This window comes from Micropterus salmoides, unplaced genomic scaffold, assembly GCF_014851395.1.
Source record: "Micropterus salmoides isolate LMB-PRFRI ecotype aquatic unplaced genomic scaffold, ASM1485139v1 Ms_hic_scaffold_16, whole genome shotgun sequence".
Lineage (NCBI taxonomy): Eukaryota > Metazoa > Chordata > Actinopteri > Centrarchiformes > Centrarchidae > Micropterus > Micropterus salmoides.
This window is the reverse complement of record NW_024040707.1, coordinates 27,367,417-27,387,098: the sequence shown is the minus strand read 5'-3', so window position 1 is coordinate 27,387,098 and position 19,682 is coordinate 27,367,417. Positions and strand designations below refer to the sequence as shown.

Genomic DNA, 19,682 nt, shown 5'->3' with positions numbered 1-19,682 from the left:
TCATTAGGAAAGTGTTTACTGAGGTAATAAACAAGCTGGGAAGTAGGGTCATTTTACATTGGATTCCTGCTTGATCTCAACATTATGTCAACAAAATATACTGTACTTTACATAGCTTCATAAGGTTTCCAGGTATTGTTGTCAGATTCTTTCAATGTCTCACTCAAGTCAAAGGAGATCATACTGGGGTTCTACAACATACTGTTGATAAATAACAACTATGTCAAACAAAAATACTTACAAATATTTGACTTACACACAGCGGTAGAAGACATTTCTTTACATAGCTATAAAAGAATACTGTTCCATAAGTCTGTATCTTATCTATCATTATTAAATCCATTCATACGAACTGTCTTTCAGCTTGCACCTTGTTGTTGTTTTTGCAGGTGACGGGCAATAAACTCAAAATACACAACTAGACCAAAGTTCATTTGACATTTTGGGGGCATTCCTCTGTAGCATTGGCGTTTGCAGCCTTGTTCTGGATCGCTGAGTGGATCTTTCTTAGGTTCTGTCGGACTCTAACAAACTCCATCAACTGGGCCTCCTCTCCTATCTTCTCCTCTTCCTCCTTTTCCATCTGACAAGAGAAAAAGAAAAGCATTGGAACTACATATTCATATAAAGATGGCAAAAAGTATTATGGGCTCACTTTATTTTACAGTACACTAATAAGATGTAATAAATTATAAATTGTATGTATCAAATTAGACGAAAACTAGAAATAATATGTTATTTATTAGACAGTAAACAAACAGTTATATCCTAGACTTAGACACCATACGCCTAAATGATGTTGTAATTAGAATTAGAATATTCGACCCAAAACATACTATACTTACACACTATTATACCAAATTCTACTCTTATTAGAAACCAAATAGGAGATCCTAATACACTACACCATTGTACACGATCATAGTCAAAAATAATGTGATATGAGATCCAAAATATGCTACAGTTAGATGCTGTTCTACCCTTACTACCAAATTATGCTGTAATTGTTGTGAGACACATAATGTACACAGACAGATCTCTATTTAGACAAATGTAAACAGACATTAGTAAACAATTTGTGTTTTCTTAGATTTTCAGTATTTATTTTCGTGCTGTGTTTTCTACATTTGTGTGTTCTGTATTTGGATTTCATTTGAAATGCCGCTTGTTGTTACAGTAGTGATGTATTTCACTGCATAGGATGTTTCTCAATTTGCTACACTTAAATACCGTACTACATGCCAACTAATTGAATTTGTTTTGTTTTTACAAGTTGCAGTGTTCAAGCTGTAAGGCAATTCTTGCCAAAACATGTGATGATGGTAGCCAAATTTCACATGACTGAGATCGACACAGTAACGAGTTAGCTGTCATAATAGATGCAATAATAGTGCAAATGCTTCTTAGGGATGAAAACACCAACATTAAACTCAAATAACATCCTGCACAACAATACAAGGCTAATTCGATTCCAGTCGGACTTGGTGCTCAATAGCAGTGTCTAATGCAGTGTCTACCGTGAGAAAATCTACGTTTAGTAAAGCAGAGCAGCACTTCATGGTAGTAACAGTGCAGTAAACAGAGTGTAGGCAGGATCATGAAAGTATTAAATGGAGCCCTCATAAAGCTGTAAACAGGATTTCTTACCTCAAGTTGTTTCTGCTGACGTCTGAGCAGCACATCCTCCAGAGGAGTCCTGCTCTGTCCCTCCTCTTCCCGGACACTCTGCACCCTCTTCCTCCTCTCCAGCGCCTGCTGAAGTTCTGACCTGCTGCTCAGCGCCAGACCCCTTAGCCCATAGAGGAAGAGATAGAGCTGACATTAGACATGGTGGAAAAGTCAAAGGACAGGTGGTTTATAGACGGTATGACAGGGTCTAGTTTTCCCAAATTTGAAATCACAATTATTCAGTTACAGTACAGTGCACATATAGTGTATCTTTGTCTTTACATCTGTCCTAAATGCACACATCTGCTGGAGTCAATATTATTCTGAGGTTTTCTTATTCTGTCTTTTCCTGATGCAATAATACAAAATAAAATTTTTTAATTCCATTTTCACTCATCCTAGTTCCTTTTATTGGGATGGCATTTAAACTTTTCTGATGCTGTGTGCAGGTTTTATTCAGTATTTTTTTTAAATGTGACCTATGGCCATATGAACATTCTGGTGGAAAGTTTAAATATTCAGTCTGTGGCTTTTTTGCTGGCTCCAATATGTCTGACATAGAATGATAAACAGTGGGAGAGTCTGTACCCAAGACGTGTGTGGCTATCTTTAGTTTTACATAATCTCACAAACTCTGACACCAAATTCTAATTGCAGCATAGCTGATGACTAAGCTGCCATTTTGTTTCTCAATTATTTACGTGGACTTTGTGTTTATGATAACGATTGCTGTTTGGGAGGGAGGTATTATGTGCTGTTTTGCCCAAACCAATCAGTAGCAAATGAGATATCTAACCAGGTGACATCACTGTCAGCTGACAGAGAAACTGCGGAGCAGCTGAAACTTTCCACAATAATCAAACAAATATGTCGTTTTAAGAGCTGGTCTTTTAGCAAGTTAACATTAAACATCCTTTCTTGTCATGAATGTATTGTAATGTATTGTAATGAATCATGAACGTAGTTTGTATGATCCCCATTCTTGATACCGCCCACAACGCTCTGATTTCTCAGTTTTTAATTCAAGCACCTAGCAAGACTATTTGAATCTCGGAACATACGCTAGATGATTCTGTGGTCTGGAACCAGGATAATTACAGGGTAGAGCAGACATAAGATATGCAAAGATAACAGGTTTATGGTGTGGTAAGACAAAATTCCTTTCTCATTCATTTCAATGATGAAGGAGGTGAGATGCATTCACTCCCGGTCACAAATTGACCGAGCTGCGTTTGCCCAGATTCGCAGAGTTCAAAATGATTAAACAGAGCACACACATAATAAATCATGACACTACATTAAATACCAGGAACCAAAATTCCCATGGTAGATTGTTTTTGTTTTTGAAGTGATATTAGGTTCATCATAAACTTGAGCTGTTACAATAGATTAGTGTTTGAGTTCTGCTAAAATGTTTTTCTGGTTACATTGTGTAACCAGGGAGATCAGATTAACAGGCAGCAACACTAAGATTGGTTCACTGAGTGTTATCAGCACAAACCTATGGTTGAGCCAGGTCAGTCCTCCTGTTAACGTATCACTTTACACTGCTTCATGCTCCCAGTGGCCTAAAGGACTGCAGCAGCATGGAGTGAAGGTGTATGATTGCAAGTTTGTAAGAGAAAGAAAGATACTCTCATGCATTCTTAATGACACCTGCTTTAGAGAAGAATGACTGAGAAAGGCATGAGATACATTTTGATGACGGACACATAAGTACATCATTTCTTACCAAAAGCTGAGTAGTTTAATGGTCCTAAATTCATGTCCTCATCTTACAAAGGACTACTGCTTGTTTGTAATTAAATCATATCAGAATTCACCCATTCATATTTTAACGTTTTGGTTGGCCCTGTATGGTACCTACCTCTTGTGGGCCAGTAGCAGTTCCTTGTGAAGCTCATTGTGAGTCCTGGAAGCCTTTATGGGGTTTGACTGACCTGCAGAGCCTTCAGCTTTGACTCCATTATCTGACAGAGAAATCATGTCAAAGACACATCAAAACAGCACTGAATACCTTAACAGATAATGATCAATTTCACCCAGCTGTACAGCAGGAAGAAATGAATGAGACCATGTCAAGCTGCTCATGAATACGGTGGAATCACTGTCAGACAAATTATAAACAAGACACCAGTATTTTCTGAACTTAATTATCAGTAACATACTATTATTAAGAGGGTAATGAGTAATTTGTAATGCCCCTCCCCTGAACGTGCATCCTATTGTATTTAGCAGCTGTGGTTAGCATTGTTTGCTTTGCTTTTAGCTTGGTTGCTAATAACACATTTAGGAGATAAAAATTCCACCTTAAAGGAACATTTTTCTGAAATGCACTTTTTCTGTTAGTGAGATAAGACAATCGGTATTAGTCTCATGTCTGTGCGCTAAGTACGGAGATGTAGAAGACATGGTTAACCTAGCTTAGCCCATAGCTAATCCTAAGTGGAAAAAATGCCTATCAACATGTGTAAAACTCTCTAAATCAGTTGTTCTCAAAGTGGGGTCCGGGTTGCCCAAGGGGTACCCGGAGGATTCCAGGGGGTTCCCAGCAAAAAAGGGGAATCATTTATTTTCAACAGTGACAGAAGGTTTTACTATTTCGGTCATCGGATTCATATACTTTCTGTAATAAAACATCTAAAAGCCAAAATCCTATCAGATGGGAGACCCAGGGACAGAATCTCATCAAATGGAAGTTCGTGGTCTAATTTGTATCAGTTAAGTGGTCTTTCAGGTGAAAAAGTTTAAGAACCACTGCTCTAAATAACACATTTTGTCTCCTTTTTCTCTCTAAAACAAGTGTAGAAATGACAGTTCGTGTTTGTATGGAGAGTTACGTGCTGGAACTATTTCTTGGAGAACAGACAGTCAAAAGACAAAAACTGTGTGCAGCTTCCTAAAGTCTTGTCATCACAGTGAGGTTGCCAAGTTTGGTACAATTATACATTTACAGAGTCACACTTGTGGCTACTCACTGACTGTATCTGGCAATGTGCGCTATAGCCGGAGACGCTTCACAGAAGTAGCCTACTGGGAAGATGGTTACAAGAATAGATCCAGGACTAAACTCCCACTAAAGCCATAAGCTAGTTCTGTTCATGTACAGGTTAAACATGGTTTATGATACCACATCCTGAAATAAACTTAAATTTGAAGAAAGAAACACAGGTATTGACATATAAGGTGTTCAACATAGACACCATTTTCTAATCCTTTCTGTGGGAATGTTTTTAATTATCGTTAATTACACCACAGAGGACTGTCTTGTACAAGTTGCACTGACCTCTTCTGTGATTGCTGTTCTGTGGATGAGTATTGTTTATCATCCTGCTTCTGGAGGCCTGACGGATCTCTATATTTGTGTTATTATTGTTGTTAAGAAATGAACCTTCAAGAGATATGGAGGTCTGAAGTTGAGGTGTATTCAGTAAGAAGCTTGGACCGAGGATGGGATGGTTTGGCCGTTGTGGGAGATAGAAGGAAAGGGCAGCAGAGGTGATTCTCAGTGCATGAAAAGACTCGATGGAGGGCAGCACCTGAGGACCTGGCATGGAGCCGCAGCTCCTGCTGCATGCTGGATAGCTGCTGGGGGGAGAGGGAGCAGCGCGTGATGACAGGGTCAGCATAATGGGAAGAGAGATTGAAATCAGAAAACAGAGCAGACAGAGATACAGTAGTGTGGAAACAGATAGCTTAAGTAGAGATGTATAATTGATCCTGTCAGTGAGCAGGTGTGTTATGTAAATGACTCATCACAGAGCAGATAAGCAACGGTGCAGTGACAGAGATTCAATGGTGTAGGATTACATAACTAGAAAATGCAGAAACTAAGGAAAAACTTGTTGCGTAACAAGTGCCGCACTACTAAGAAGAAAAACACAAATGTCTACACACTAGTAGTTGCATGAATTTACAACGAGCACTGCAGTTGCTCTCTTGGGTAGAGTTTTTTTTTCTTGAAGAGAATTACATTCATAATACTAATTGTTGACATGGAGAAATGTATATATAAATTATGTTCATTTCAATTCAATGGGGCTTTCTTGGCATGAAAACAAAATACATATATAAATATAAAGACAAACATAATGGAAGAAATATGCTATAAAACTATATATAAAGAGATAAGTAAAATAAGATAACAATAATAATAAATGTAGATTTGCAGTTAAAAAATACAAATACAATATTGTTTAATACATACAATGCTAAATTTAATGTTACAGAAATTATAGAAAAGGAGAAACTACACTTCCTACAACACATTACATCCTGATGATTCTGTGATCCTGTGTCTTTATGATGAAATTAAAAAAACACAGGAGGAATGTGACAATTAGAAACAATACCAGCTGCATGTAGCTCTATATGCTAAAGATAATGCAGTAGAATCTAAACGAAAATATATACAGACTTCAGCCCTACCTCTGTTGTACCGGTCCTTCATCAGAGGCTGTTGTCTGAGAACATTAGCCATCGTGTGGAGCTGACGGACAGTGATACTATTGAGTGCACTGTTACTTGAGAGCCCTCAATGTGGCATTCACTTACTGTCCTCATGTTCACAGTCCACAGGAAGACACTGTTTGGAAAGTAAGACTAGCAATTGCAGTGCTTTTACCTGTTTCTACTTCATATACAACATTCATAATATCAATGGTCAATTCTGCAAAACATCCCAGCTGCTGGGATTCTCTTTTGTGCAATTCCATGGGGTGTTATTGAACTATAAAATAATATTAACAATAATACATTTATTTTACAACATATATTTATTTACACATTTTATTTTACATTTTGCATTAAGTCATTTATAACTCCTTTTACTGTGACATACTGGTCACTACTCATAATGACTACCATAAAGCCCGTGGAGGCTGTATAATGTCTCCTTGTCAAGTCAGACAAAATAACATACACATTTCTTTTAGCAAACTGGAGTTGTTCTTTGGAAGGGATGGTCAAAACTTTGCTATTAAGTGACACTGAGGACGTTTAGATCCAATGCTCTTGGAGCTTTGCCCATTGTAGGGACAAAATGTCAGGATATCTTGGCCCTGCTGCATCAGTACTGTGTAATGCATCTTTTGTTAGTCCGCCTATGGAAGTGCAATGCGAAATCAAGTGCTTCTTTAAAAAAGTTTGTCTCTAACTTGGATTTAGTCTATTGTCAGTTTTAAAGTGCTACTACTCACAAATTGCTGCTGACTTAAAAGTTCAGTGTGTAAGTTTTAGTGGCATCTAGTGAGGAGAGTTGTGAATTGCATATGTCCTCTGTGAGCTAGCAGAGAGTTGCCAGTCAAGAAATAAGGTTTCTTTACATTTGATTATTCAGTAAAACCATATGTTATTGTGTTACAACTTGTAAGAGACATCATGTAAGTGTTACATGATGTCTCATTCTCTTGTAATACATTATTTTACTATACTGTAATCTTACTTTGTTACATCTTGGGAGGGTTGGCTCAATCTGGACAAATATACCAAAGTAAATGAAGAACAACTCAAAAACTATCACATCTAGTGCATCAAGTATGGCCACTGACAGGTAACAGGAAAATGTAAGCCTCACTGTTTCTGCACCACAGTCCATTATAAACCACATAATACATGAAGTTTACAAAGGCATTGGCAGGTGACGATCAAGGCTCCTCTCACTTTAGATAAGCAATCTGCAAATCTTACCAAAATGTCTTTTTCAATTTTTAAAAATACAACAGAAACACAAGTAGTCTTGATTGCCATAATTTCAGCTTGTGGTAAAACGGTGCAATGTTTTTAATGGGCATTTAGCATGTGAAAGTAAAAAGTACACATTTGTGTGCACAGTGGCAAAGCACTATCCCCCCCAAAAAACAATTTTTTTTAATGCAAATTCAGAAAGTATTCATTATTGGTCACTTGATAGTCACACAGTCATGTTATGTGTCACTATTAGCAGTAATAGTTGCTTCGTTTAATCCATGTAACTTTACAGCACAGTGTTTCGCAGGGACATTTATTACTGTAGCACATCGTGCTTACGCTGTGAACACGAGGTGATTATAATGGAGCTGTTTGCAAAGCATTTACATTTACTCTTTTAGGTGAGGCTTTTATCCAAAGCGCCAGCTCTGAGTAAAGTGTAATAATGAGTGTGAAATAAAGTCAAGTAAACTCTGGAAATTGGTTTTCCCACAGTCCACAACTAAATAAGACAAGTTAATACATATTTCTCTTTCTGTAGTGAATTACACCTAAAGATTCTAATTTCCAACTTATTCCAATCCTTGTTTAGGGCAATTGACATAGGTGTTTTTAGAGTGCACCTGCAGAGGATGAAAACAAATTGCTGGGTTTTTGAAAGGTTACTCTCTTGATGTTCTCTTTTTGATGTTGTTTACAGAAAGACGGGCATGACCATATACTGTCTAAAAGACGGTGATCACACACACTTTATTGCAACAAAAGGGTGCACTTTATTGAAAATCAAAATAAAGGTGTATTAGAAAGATTTCTCATTTCTTATCAGCATACAAGACAGTACAGCTGTACATGCTAACAAAAAAACAAAGAAGGAAAAACTAAATCAACCCTTATTCTGCTATTCAGCCCAGAGCCCCACATTCCCTCCCGGCTCAGTTTTTCACAGTTGACTTTCTAAACATCAGAGAGGGAACATAGATTTAAAGTTGAGTCCTTGTACTTTTGAAGCTATTCCCAGTCCCTCAGAGTGGATACATGTCTCTCAGTGGCAAAGAATGAGAATTGCAGCAGAAAAATACATCCATAGCACTGATGGACTTCAGGCTACAATGTTGATGAATGACGGACTGCTATGCCAACAATAGAATGCCATGCAAATACCAACAATGGTCAACAGCTTTCTAAATAACTATATTCTGCAGTTATCATTGTCAATATCATTTCCATTCACATTTTTATTACCATATAGAGAAAAGCTCCACTGGACTGGGCCCAGAGACAGTAGTTTGGCACTATTCTGTTAACAGTAGGGACATTAAGGAATGATGTGGGAGGAGAATTCAGTGGCAAGATAACTATTCATGGAATCCACTATGTGTGCGCTCAACTTAAAGTCTGCATTCTCCATCAGTAATTAGGTCATGTTTAATGTTCTGTAGTTTATTGTTTCCCGTTACCCCTCCAATACATAATACAGTGTTAGCATAGTCCATAGACAAGATTAATAGAAAATCACCAAGGAGACAAAACAGTGAAAGATTTCCATGTAATTAGGGCTCATAATTTTTGTTTGTTTTTTCCCCCTCAAAAGAACAAAAATTAAAAATCAGTGTAATATGGTGTGATATAGAGATATATATATCTCACACCAGGGAAAAAAAATACATGAACAATCTGACAAAAATACTCACTAACCATCCTCTACTTCACACAAGAAACAACATGCTGCACACCCCACCCCCCATCCTAAAAAAAAGGTACTGGGTATTTTTGGTTCTTATTAAGTACATTTTGGCCACAATGTGCTGTGAAGTGCTGCCATAATAACGAACCAAAAGTTTCTCTCTCATACATTAGGTAACAAATGAGCCCTAAAAAATGTTTTTGATTGCTCTGTGCTATCCAGAAGCCCTGAGAGGCAAGTGAGAAAACAAATCTGGTGATCCATTTTCTAAGTCTGATCTAACTTGTTTAACCATTCCTTAAATTCTTTTCCCGTCTGTGAAACAGGTGGGGTTAAAATCTTTGGCAGGTGAAATTATTTAGCTTCACCTGAAAGAAAACATGAATGCCTTTACTAATTTAGGGCGTGGGTAGTGGTAGTGGTGCACTTCAGCCTCTAGTGGCCACAATGAGTGTTACAACAACGCACACTTGGACAAAATGGTCATGAAAAAAAAACAAACAAAAAAAAGGTTTTGACCTGCAAAAACACTTTTCACAGATAAGAAAAAATTGCTTTTCTCTTCACCTGTTCTTATAAACAAACATCTCAGAATTTAAAATGATAATCCTGAAGATCATTTAAACTAAAAATTTAACTAATATGTGATATTTAACTGGTGATTTGAAGAAACACCCATTCAACATACATGTTTTATAAATTTAGATGTATGACGAGGTGGTTGAATACACTATTACATCATTCATAAGTACATGTTTCTGATACAGAAGATGACCTACTATATGACAGTGTATGTCAGTGTCGCCCACTGTTATACATCACATCAGTAAACAGTTTCCTTTTTATTTTATTTATTTTTTTACTTGCTTGGAATTTGGACAACAGACTTTTGTAAAATATACAATAATATGATCAGTTGTGTACAAACTATTGAGAACATTCAGTAATGTTTCTGCAAGGAATTCATAAAACGCATCAAATGTCACTGACCAATGGCATGCCCGGTTGCTCTCATTAACTCAAGCTATTTGTTGTTCTCTTCATGAACGCACAATAGAGGAAACTAACGTAGCCGTACTGCACATGTAACCATGACACCAAACCATCTGAGAAGTAAAGAGTGTGAGCGTTTGGGATTCAACAACAGAGATGCACTAACTTTGGATAAAGGTGAGGCTGTTCTCTTATAAAAATGGGCCTGCCTTGCAGTAACATTACCATGACAACAAAAGTGAAGTCAACCGTTTATGGTTAGGTTACGTGGGTTGCATTACAATCAGTTAGAACACATTTTGCTTGTAATTAATAGGTGTTTGTACTTTGTTAAAAAGATCACATGCTGTTGCTGGATTATCTTTAAAATAATGGCAGTCCATTATCTCTATATGGTGTAATAGCAATTATGCTGAATCGCTTAGGGTTGCTACCATGCATCCATGAGCACAATCCACCAAACGGTCTTCAGGATCAACACTTTAACTTTCAAAGACAGGAAGATAATGTTGAATTAAAGTTAAATCTACTTTCTCTGAATTAAGACACTTACATCAAATGATCAAGTAAGTGCAAATTGGGCATCTCTTTGCCAAAAACATTTACCTGATTACAGATCATACACAAGCTCACAACAAGTAAGGACCACAGGGAAGTAGCTGATTAGCATTCAAGGCTGGGTTCAATTTCTAAACAAGGATTTGAAGATCTTGCTAAGAAGTTATACTCTTCGTCTTTTGATGAGACATGAAGGCAGCAGCTCACATGAGGGGAAGCACTAGTCACATCTCTGCCAGGACTCGCACTTCCCTTCCCTTACTACTCATGGCAAACTAATGACACACTGTGCTCACATCCGCCAGAAGGTCAACATTTAAAGCGAGACAACAGCAAAATATGTAAAGCAGTGTAAGCTTTTAAGCACCACAAGTTGTACTGGTCCAAGTGCCATCATGGAACAGGGGATATTCTGTGTAAGACCTACAGATTCATACGGGGGAGGGGGAAGCGCATTCAGTCGGAACATTTCTTTTTTTAAAGAGAAGCCTACGCCTTATTTGCATAGTTTAGGCTATCATTCCTATCAGGCATGAAAACATTCAGTCATTCAGTGTTGAGCTGCAGGTACTTGAGTCCAAACCACTAATCCCCTTGTCTGCAAATCAAAACACAAGTGAATGCAAACTAAATGTTTGTTTTTATCGCCAACTACAGTAAACAAATCAAATTTTAACCAGGAAGTATTGCCCGGAAAATGTGGATGTTTAACTTCCAGATTACGGTCTGCAAAATTAAAGCAGAGAGTCTACAGCGAAGTCACCTCATCTCCAGATCTGAGCTCTAAAGTTGGTGAATAAATGTTAACAGAGCTGATAGGAAAGGAATCGTTTCCCGAAAATGGAAAAAAAAGACTGAAAAAAACCCCCAAAACTATTTTAAAGCTGTATTTCAGAGGGCCGACGCAAAACATGACGCTAAAGACTGACCAACACCACAACTATCCAACACCACAACTATCCAAAATCTACTCAATACCCACCCAACCCCATTGTACAAAAATACAGAGCTGACAGTAAAAAAGTACAGCTCAGCTATTTGTTCAACATTTAACACTGAACTGAGTTTTATGTGACAGATGGATTGCACGTCTGCAAAGTGTCACTGTGGATTTAATGAGTTTGGGAATGAGCAATGTCAAATTCAGCTCAGACAAGCTGACTGACACTGTAGCCTGGACAGTGCAACAAGCGCATTCATCACTATTCTACGCAAAGACTAAGAACTGGACACTGGGTCATTTTAGCTCGAGGCCAACTGGAGTAACGACTTCTTGACTTTGAAAGTTTATTAGATGTCAAAACACTGCACAGCAGTTTATTCTCTGGAAAGTTATCACAGTGACAATCATTTCAACGATTTTTTGCCAGAGCAGTCTGCGTCGGCGGCGCCACTGTGCCGACACACTTGATATGTGGGTAAAATTGGCTCTTTGATGTTGGGGACACAGTGATGGATGACTGATACTGTAAGAATTATCTGTTCATTTAGCTCCTTACAGACTGCTCTCATGGAAATCCTGCTATAATTGCACTAAACTTGTTTTTTTCAGAGTGTTACTGAGCTAAAGAGCTAAATGAACAGATGCTTCTAGACAGATGGATCAATGATTCTTTTTGTTATCTGTAAAAGCGCAGACAGTGCTGATTTTTCATAATGTATCCAGTCCGTTGTATCTTAGACTAGTGACCAGCATGTGTGGGTCTTTCAACCTGTGTGTGACTCAGGACTACCACTGTCTGGTATACATGGAGCGCTCAAACACACACATTGACAAACACTAGTAGAGCACAGAAAGTGAGAGGTCCTGAGAGGAGAGAGAGGTGATCACTTGAAGGCTGCCTGCAGTTCTCTGAAAGCAGCTCCTCTCTGTTTCTGCTCCTCGAGCTGCTTCTTCTTGGCCTCCTGCTCCTGGCGGATCTCTGCCTCAAACCGGTTGGACTCATTGATGGCCTGGACCTGTCCAACAGGAAAACACGCAGCTGTCAGGTGATGGAGCCAAGAGCTGAGAATCGAAACTGAATTTCAAAGAGAGAATAGGCAGGGTTTTGTAAGAAACCTGCATCCTGTAAGTAGCACATTGTGTGTTGCACCCAGTATCAAAAACTGAAGAAATAAAAAAGGTAGGCACAGGATGCATCAGATATTTATTATAGATAAATATCTGCTCTATAACTCATTATAATATTTTGTGTTAAGATTTTAAACTAAACTCTTAAGTTGCCAATAGGTGTGAATTTTCCTTTGTTTTCTTTTTTTAAATGTCACATTCGATACTGATTGTTTTTTTTATTTTTTGTCTATTAATACACACACATCGTTTTATTTATTTTTAATATTTATTTTTTACTTTTAAAATGTTTTTTTATTATTTCATTTTTAAACACACACAAACTTTTGCTGTTTTATTTACTCATTTAATGAAATGTATGAAATGAATTGTTATTTTGTAATTTATTTGTAGCCTTGGCAATATTGTTGTTTTACATTCATGCCAATAAAGCTGAACTGAATTAGAATGGTGTCAATTTATCCATTCATCAATATTTCACATTATCGTTTAATTTTATTTGTTGATTTTAATTTGTTTTATGACTTTTCATTTAGTGTTTAAGTGTAATTTCTGTATTTTAAAATATAGAATATTTTTATTCTATATTTTCCCGTTTTACATGTGCTACTACATTGACCGTGCGTTTGGCTCTGAGCGATGCCAAACAGCAGTATGGAGTCATCTTACTTTGGCTTCAAAGAAGGTCTTGGCTCCTTTAACCCCCTCTGTGGAGACATCAATTTCAGTGAGGCGAGCGAGGACACTGAGGCCGCTGTCCTCTGCCAGCTCTCCTGCTGCCGCCTTCCTGAAGATCAGCAGGAACTGAGGACAGGAAGAACAGAGAGACATGGACATATAGAGAAGGAACATCCTCTGACTGATTCTAATGTGGTTTTCTTGTTTCACCTCTCTGAAGCTGAGCTTGTTGTCCAGGTCCTCGTCCACCTCCTTCATCATGTTCTTCAAACCGAGGTGTGTCTGTGGGGCTCCGAGCTTCTCCATCATCATCTTCAGCTCCATCAGGTCAATGAAGTTGTCTTTCTCAACATCATACCTTGACAGAATAAAGTAGAACTGTTTGTTAAATGAAAATCTCACCTTCCACCATGTGCATGCTGTGCCATTTTTAAGCCTTGCTGATAGTTTTGGTGTAATTTCTCCAGGTTTTTGAGTTATCTGTTTAAGAGATTTCTGCCTACAGCCTAATAAAATGAAATTCTTTGTGGTTTGTTTGATGTTTTGTTCACAGCATTGAAAATAATTCAACAATATGTTTTTAGTAGTTTTTAGTGTCCCAGACCTCACCATCTATTGTTTTCACTGGAACTACTCTCCACTGAACAAATAAAACCCCTTTCCACCGCAGGAAGTTGCGTTGCGAAATGTAACGTGAAACGCAACCTAACGTGTATCCATGGTCTCTGGTTGGGCTTTTGCTTCCTCTGTTCCAATACCGTTTTGTGGAGAGGAGGCCATTTAGAGGGAGTCAGACGTTAGAGACCAAATGGATTCTCCGTCAGTGGACAGATCTCATGCTGAAGCAAATGTGAGAGAAAATCAACAACAAGTAACGCTTTTGTTTCCATTGGTGTCAGTGATGCTATCAACGAAGGCTGAATGATTTTGAAAAAAATATTCCGATTGTTTTGACTGATTTGTGAAATTGGAGGGAATTATAGTGATCACATCATTATTCTCGTTTTCATAAAAAAAAACAATAAAAATAACATTGTGCCTCCTGCAGTAGGCCATATTGCGATTTCAATAAGATTTCGATTAATTGTTCAGCTCTACTATTCCTTGTGTCACATATAATCCCAGCTTTAAATTCTGGAAAAGTGCTAATAGTCCCTTTTTGAAAAGATTTGTTTCTGAAAAGAGATGTTGCTGATAAACTGATGTAACGGCATTGTTTAATGCTGTGAACAGCACATCCATTCATCTCCATTTCATCTGGTTATGGAAGTGAGTGGATACATACTTATTTGTAATTTGGATGAAATGACTGACTGTGTCTACCACAGTCAAAACAAACAAGGTGTGTATGCGCGCTGCCAAAGCGCCCCCCCCCCCACCGGTTATACTTCTACTATTCATGCAAAGTAGTAGTGACGCATGCGTAGTATATGTGTGAACAACCGAGTGAAACATTCTGGATGCTTTCCAGGAGCGAACATGTGCTGTTATCCCTGTATTTAAATAATATTGTGTCTGCCCCCTCTCTATGACGGCTGGCTTTTCACGCGCCTTTCAGTGTGCCGTTCAGAAAAGGTTTAAATAATTTTGCCTTCTGATGAAGTTGGCAAACGTGTCATTTTTAACTCATTTGTAATTGATAGTTTACTAACAAATACCCCACACACTGCGTAATAAAGATCAATACGTAATCCTTTATTGAAGATATCAGATTCATTTTCAACTGTTGACTAACTATAAAAAGGTACTCAACACTCAAGTTGTCCACTGACACTTGCCTGTCCCTCCTGAGACACTGATTCAGCCTGTGTGGATCAGTGATTGGTGGGAAATGTTTACACAGGAAGTGATGAATCCAGTGCGGATTGATAACTATCTTTTCTTTAAAACAGCAGTGAGTGTGCTCCACCTAAAAGCTGGAGTAACACTAGATATGGTTTTGAATCAGAGAAGGCAGTTTTTACACTTGTTCTCTTACAGGATATCTCGCAGTTGTTCAGAGACACTCGGAGTGTAAATGTAGTACTTTATAAAACCTTCTAAAAACACAAAAAACAAACATTTCATTATTGCAAGATCTTGTAATTAATTTAATCAGAAAGTGACAGTGGTTAACGAATCTCTTACTGAACTTCTTTTCTCTGCCTGCCCTTCCTATCAGCAATGTGTAGAAAACATTTAGGCAGCAGGGTTCTATTTTTAGCCACAGCTGATGCTCATCTTTCACCTGTTCAAAACTACCGGCACATTATATTTTTGATAATCAACTTATTTTATACCATTTATGAAACTTCTCTTGTGTAATATGTCAGTTGGCTGCAGCTGTCAGTTACATATTTGGATATGAACTAGGCTCAAATAGGCGAATAGGTGATTAGAGACCAGGCGTTATACTTATTTGTAACTTAATAAAGCAGGACTTCCCAAAGCACTGCTCTATGCTAACAACTACTTTTAGATCTGTGCTATGTACAACCATAGACGGTAAATAAAACTACAACTGAGGAAGTGCCCATCAGATTACATTTCCTCTCTGGCAGGCAGAGTTCATGTTCAGACAAGCTAATTTCTTCCTGAATACTTTCTGACTTATTTACATAGTCAATTATCTTTCCGTCCTACTTCAGACTTCCACCTGACTGTGACTACTTTCAGCAGTTAACTCCCTCCAGTCTCTGTGTTGAGTAACTTTTTAATGTATCTTTTCAAAGTTGGTGTCACTGGTTGGCACGGTTCCACATCTATTTTGAGATATTTGTTTTCCAAAGAGACTTCTCAGGGGGAAAAAAAAAAAAAAGCAAAAGAGCCACTGGGCCCCTGTTTCCCATGAAGGGAACTGCTGAATCTTTTATTTCCCCAGTTCAAACTGTGGTCTCCTTCAGATTTTTATCAGCCACAAAACTGTCACCTGATCTTTGTAGCTTCCCACATCCAACAGAAAGAGACTCCCACTTCCTGTGCTGTGTGCGCGATCAAAAAAACCAACAAAAAAAAAACAAAAAAAAACACCAGATGAGATTTGATCATTTGGACTGAAACCTGGATGATTCAGATCAAGAGCCTAACTTTGGTTTTGTCATTGGCAGGGGCTTTTTACCCATGGTTATGCTTTATTCTGCCAAACCTTTTCTTTATATATGCTTTTACAGTTTTCCTAAAGCAGGACATTTATGTTTTGTCATTAATAATTTATAATCACTTTCATTTAATCTGAGACTGCATTTAACATTTCTCTGCACAGTACCTTTTTGTGTTTAGTTACAATTGTATATATTTGGTGCCCTGGTTATGGCAGCTGTCAAACAGAAGCATTTCTGGTGTAGCCGTAAAGACCTTCTTTATTTCTTTCAATTATAAATAGAATAGGATGTCTAATGGGGACTGCGGTTGAAAAAATTTTCTAAACAATTACATTACACTGTATTACAAATACAATAAACAATAACTTAAACCAACCAGCTTTTGATGGATCCTTATGGCACCAAGCAGACCCGTTGTATTTCTGCAGAATGCTATCCTCTAAAACAGCCTCCTGCATGCATGATGTGTATCATATATTAGGGCTGGACGATACGGCCAAAAATATTATCATGATAAAAAGTTTCATGTCTTTCGATAGAGAGATATTCAGTCCTTTTTTCCTCAACAAAATAAAACATCTTATTAAATAAATTAAGTCCTAATTCATGTATAATTCAAGTGAATCAAATCAAACATTTATGATATTGTTATAGAAAAAAAAAAATTACATTGCGATAATTATTGTTATGGTTATTGTTTTATTATCCAGCCCTCTCATATATAATATAATATTTGCTTAACTCACAAAATGCTCAAACTGTACAAGTCTGACTGGGTCTGAACCCCTTGAGGATGCTCTACAAAGAGCATGTGTAAGCGGTGCATTTTAAATGCATGGACAGGCCTGGACATGGCAGGAACCTGAAGAATCTGGGCAGGGCATGGCACAGAAGTCATGGACATGCAAAAACAAAACCTCAAAGTCAATCTAAGCAGCAGTTTCCCTTCAGCTAGAAAAAAAAAACGCTGATGGCAAGAAGGAACAGAAGACTCTTTGTCACAGAAAGATGTATTTCAAGATATAGATGCTCATAATAACTTCATTTTTTCAACTTCTTCATTTATCCAGCAAAGTTTCATGTAAATGCTTTGGTGACTATATTTACTGTATGAGAACTGTTTCAGTGAGAGGAAGTGTTCAGCATAGGTAAAATAAACACTTGTTTAACCACTGATCACACCCACAGCGACTACTTGCTGCTAGCAGGCATTATGTTGACCCTAGATTCCTGCCATTCAGCTGTTGAGTCTGACTCACTCTGCAGTCACTCTGCACACAGCCTCAACAAGTCAGCAACATTCATTTCCTATTAAACAAAGTGATGTGTGGATAATGCAATAATGCAATGCACAAAAGGCTACTATGGCTTCAGCAGTGACCACAGAGTGGAATCACCATCTTCTGACATAGTCTACCTTCACAAAACCTTTGGCTGTACTAATTTGACTAATATTACACCACAGCCACTTCCTCCCAATATATATTTTGTGTGTGTGTGTGTATGTGTGCGCACAGAAACATTCGTCAAACTTTTAAGAATCTACAGCTTTGATCAAATGTATTTGTTTTTCATGGCCAGGCCATTTTTAATTTGTTTACAGGCGTTTTTTGTCCATGAAACTCTGCTGGAAATCCTTTGAGCAGATCCAGAGAGATCCAGTATATATATATATATATATATATATAATGTAGAGTTGACAAAGCTAGTTGATGACCAGCTTCAGGATACCAGTTATCCAGGCTCACCAACAGTGCCTGGCTAAGTTGAACTTGCGTTGCTGTGCACACCCCTGGTTAAACTGAGGCTTAAGGTCATCATGTTCCAGATTTCTACAGATCAAATAATTGTATTATTTTCTTTAATTTTTCACTATTCCTGATCTTATGAAGGCAAAACTGGCATTATTAATCACACATAAGTCCTGCACTGAGAACTGAGACTCAATGAAAGCCTTTTGTCTGATTTCCTTATCATGGTCTTGCATAATGTCCCCACCCTGCAATAACTCAAGTTACAGAAATCCATGAGTACGTTAGAGTTCATGTAAAACTACAGCTGCATATATATCTTTTAGTTCACTTATTAACCATTTAGCCCATAAAAATGACCTTTCATAGCATCACTTCGAGCTCTGAGTGTTGTCTTTAAGCCTTTATTTTGTTTAAACAATACCAACACCATTTCTCAATGACTAATCCTTATTTAAGTTTTGTGTCATTCTCTGGTACTTTTTCTACTTTCTAGATGCAAATAAACTAATAAACAATGTTGGTTTGTATTAAGGTGTGACCTACATGAGGAACCTGCAAACTCAACTTCCTTATGAGCAATCTTAACTTACTTCCCTGAAAAAACCTACTGATTTAACAGTTACAGGAAATTAAAATGTGCACCCACTGGCCTGGGGGCAAGTTTTAAGATTTAAACCTGCCAGGGGCATCAGGCTGTCACACACTCACGTTTTGAAGATCTTTTCCATGTCTTTGATTTGTTTTCGGGAGAACTCTTTGAACTCGGTGTAGGGGTTGAAGACCTTCATGCTGGGCTGACAGTGCTCACCGTGCCCCTCGTTCAGCCCTTCTCGCCGCATCAGCTTAGCGCCCAGCTCCGAGTCTGCGTTGGCCGTACTCGGCTTCACTTCGGACCCATTCTCGTGTCCGGGGACGTCCACGGCAACAGGGTCCTCGGCTCCTTCTTCGATCTGCAGCCGACGGCTGAGCTTGGACGAGAGCTCGTCTGTGGCCATTTTCAAACTCGATAGCTAACAGTCAAAGTGGAGCGTTATCTAGCTAACCAACGTTACAGTAGAGGAGGGCGTCCGCGCAGCTGTTACTTACAGGCTTAATGTGCAGACAGCCGTCTGTCCGGTGGTCCTCCCCGTATGTGGAGGCGGGATATTTGTTGAGAGAGCCGATGCAAATGAATCACAAATAAACTTGCTTTTTTAACGTATTGTTTTAATTTCCAGGGCTCAGGCTCAAGCTCCAAGCTCAGATAAATACCTCCACTCCGGGATGTTGTATATTGGCTCATTAGCTACGTAGCATTCTGTCTCCCTCTCACGCTGTCACCACGCCTTTTAAAGAGGCAGACAGGATGGCGGCGGTCCACAGCCTGCGGTACCCTACAGGTGTTTGTGTTCAAGTCTGTTTCCCTGTCGATGTTTCCCCTCTCTGATAATCTGAAGACAGCTGACAGTCCTTCTATTAGTAAGGTGGATCACTGCAAGAGGTCGATGATGGACAACCTAAATACAATG

The 19,682-nt window shown here is 38.3% G+C and overlaps 2 protein-coding genes across 2 annotated transcripts; both read right to left on the bottom strand.

Moving 5' to 3' along the window:
* Nucleotides 1-3,635, bottom strand: si:ch211-218o21.4 (actin-associated protein FAM107A). Its single transcript, XM_038721543.1, is given in 4 exon segments — nt 1-583; nt 1,648-1,789; nt 3,536-3,594; nt 3,597-3,635. Coding segments are annotated over 4 exon segments (393 nt in total). The 3' UTR covers nt 1-430.
* Nucleotides 3,636-8,105: 4,470 nt separating this feature from the next.
* On the bottom strand, nt 8,106-19,460 carry efhd2 (EF-hand domain family, member D2). Its single transcript, XM_038723179.1, has 4 exons — nt 18,883-19,460; nt 13,551-13,698; nt 13,332-13,466; nt 8,106-12,550 (listed from the first exon to the last, which is right to left on the bottom strand). Exons 1-4 carry the CDS (start codon nt 19,167-19,169, stop codon nt 12,419-12,421), a joined length of 702 nt encoding a protein of 233 aa, XP_038579107.1. The 5' UTR covers nt 19,170-19,460; the 3' UTR covers nt 8,106-12,418.
* Between the last annotated feature and the right edge of the window lie 222 nt (nt 19,461-19,682).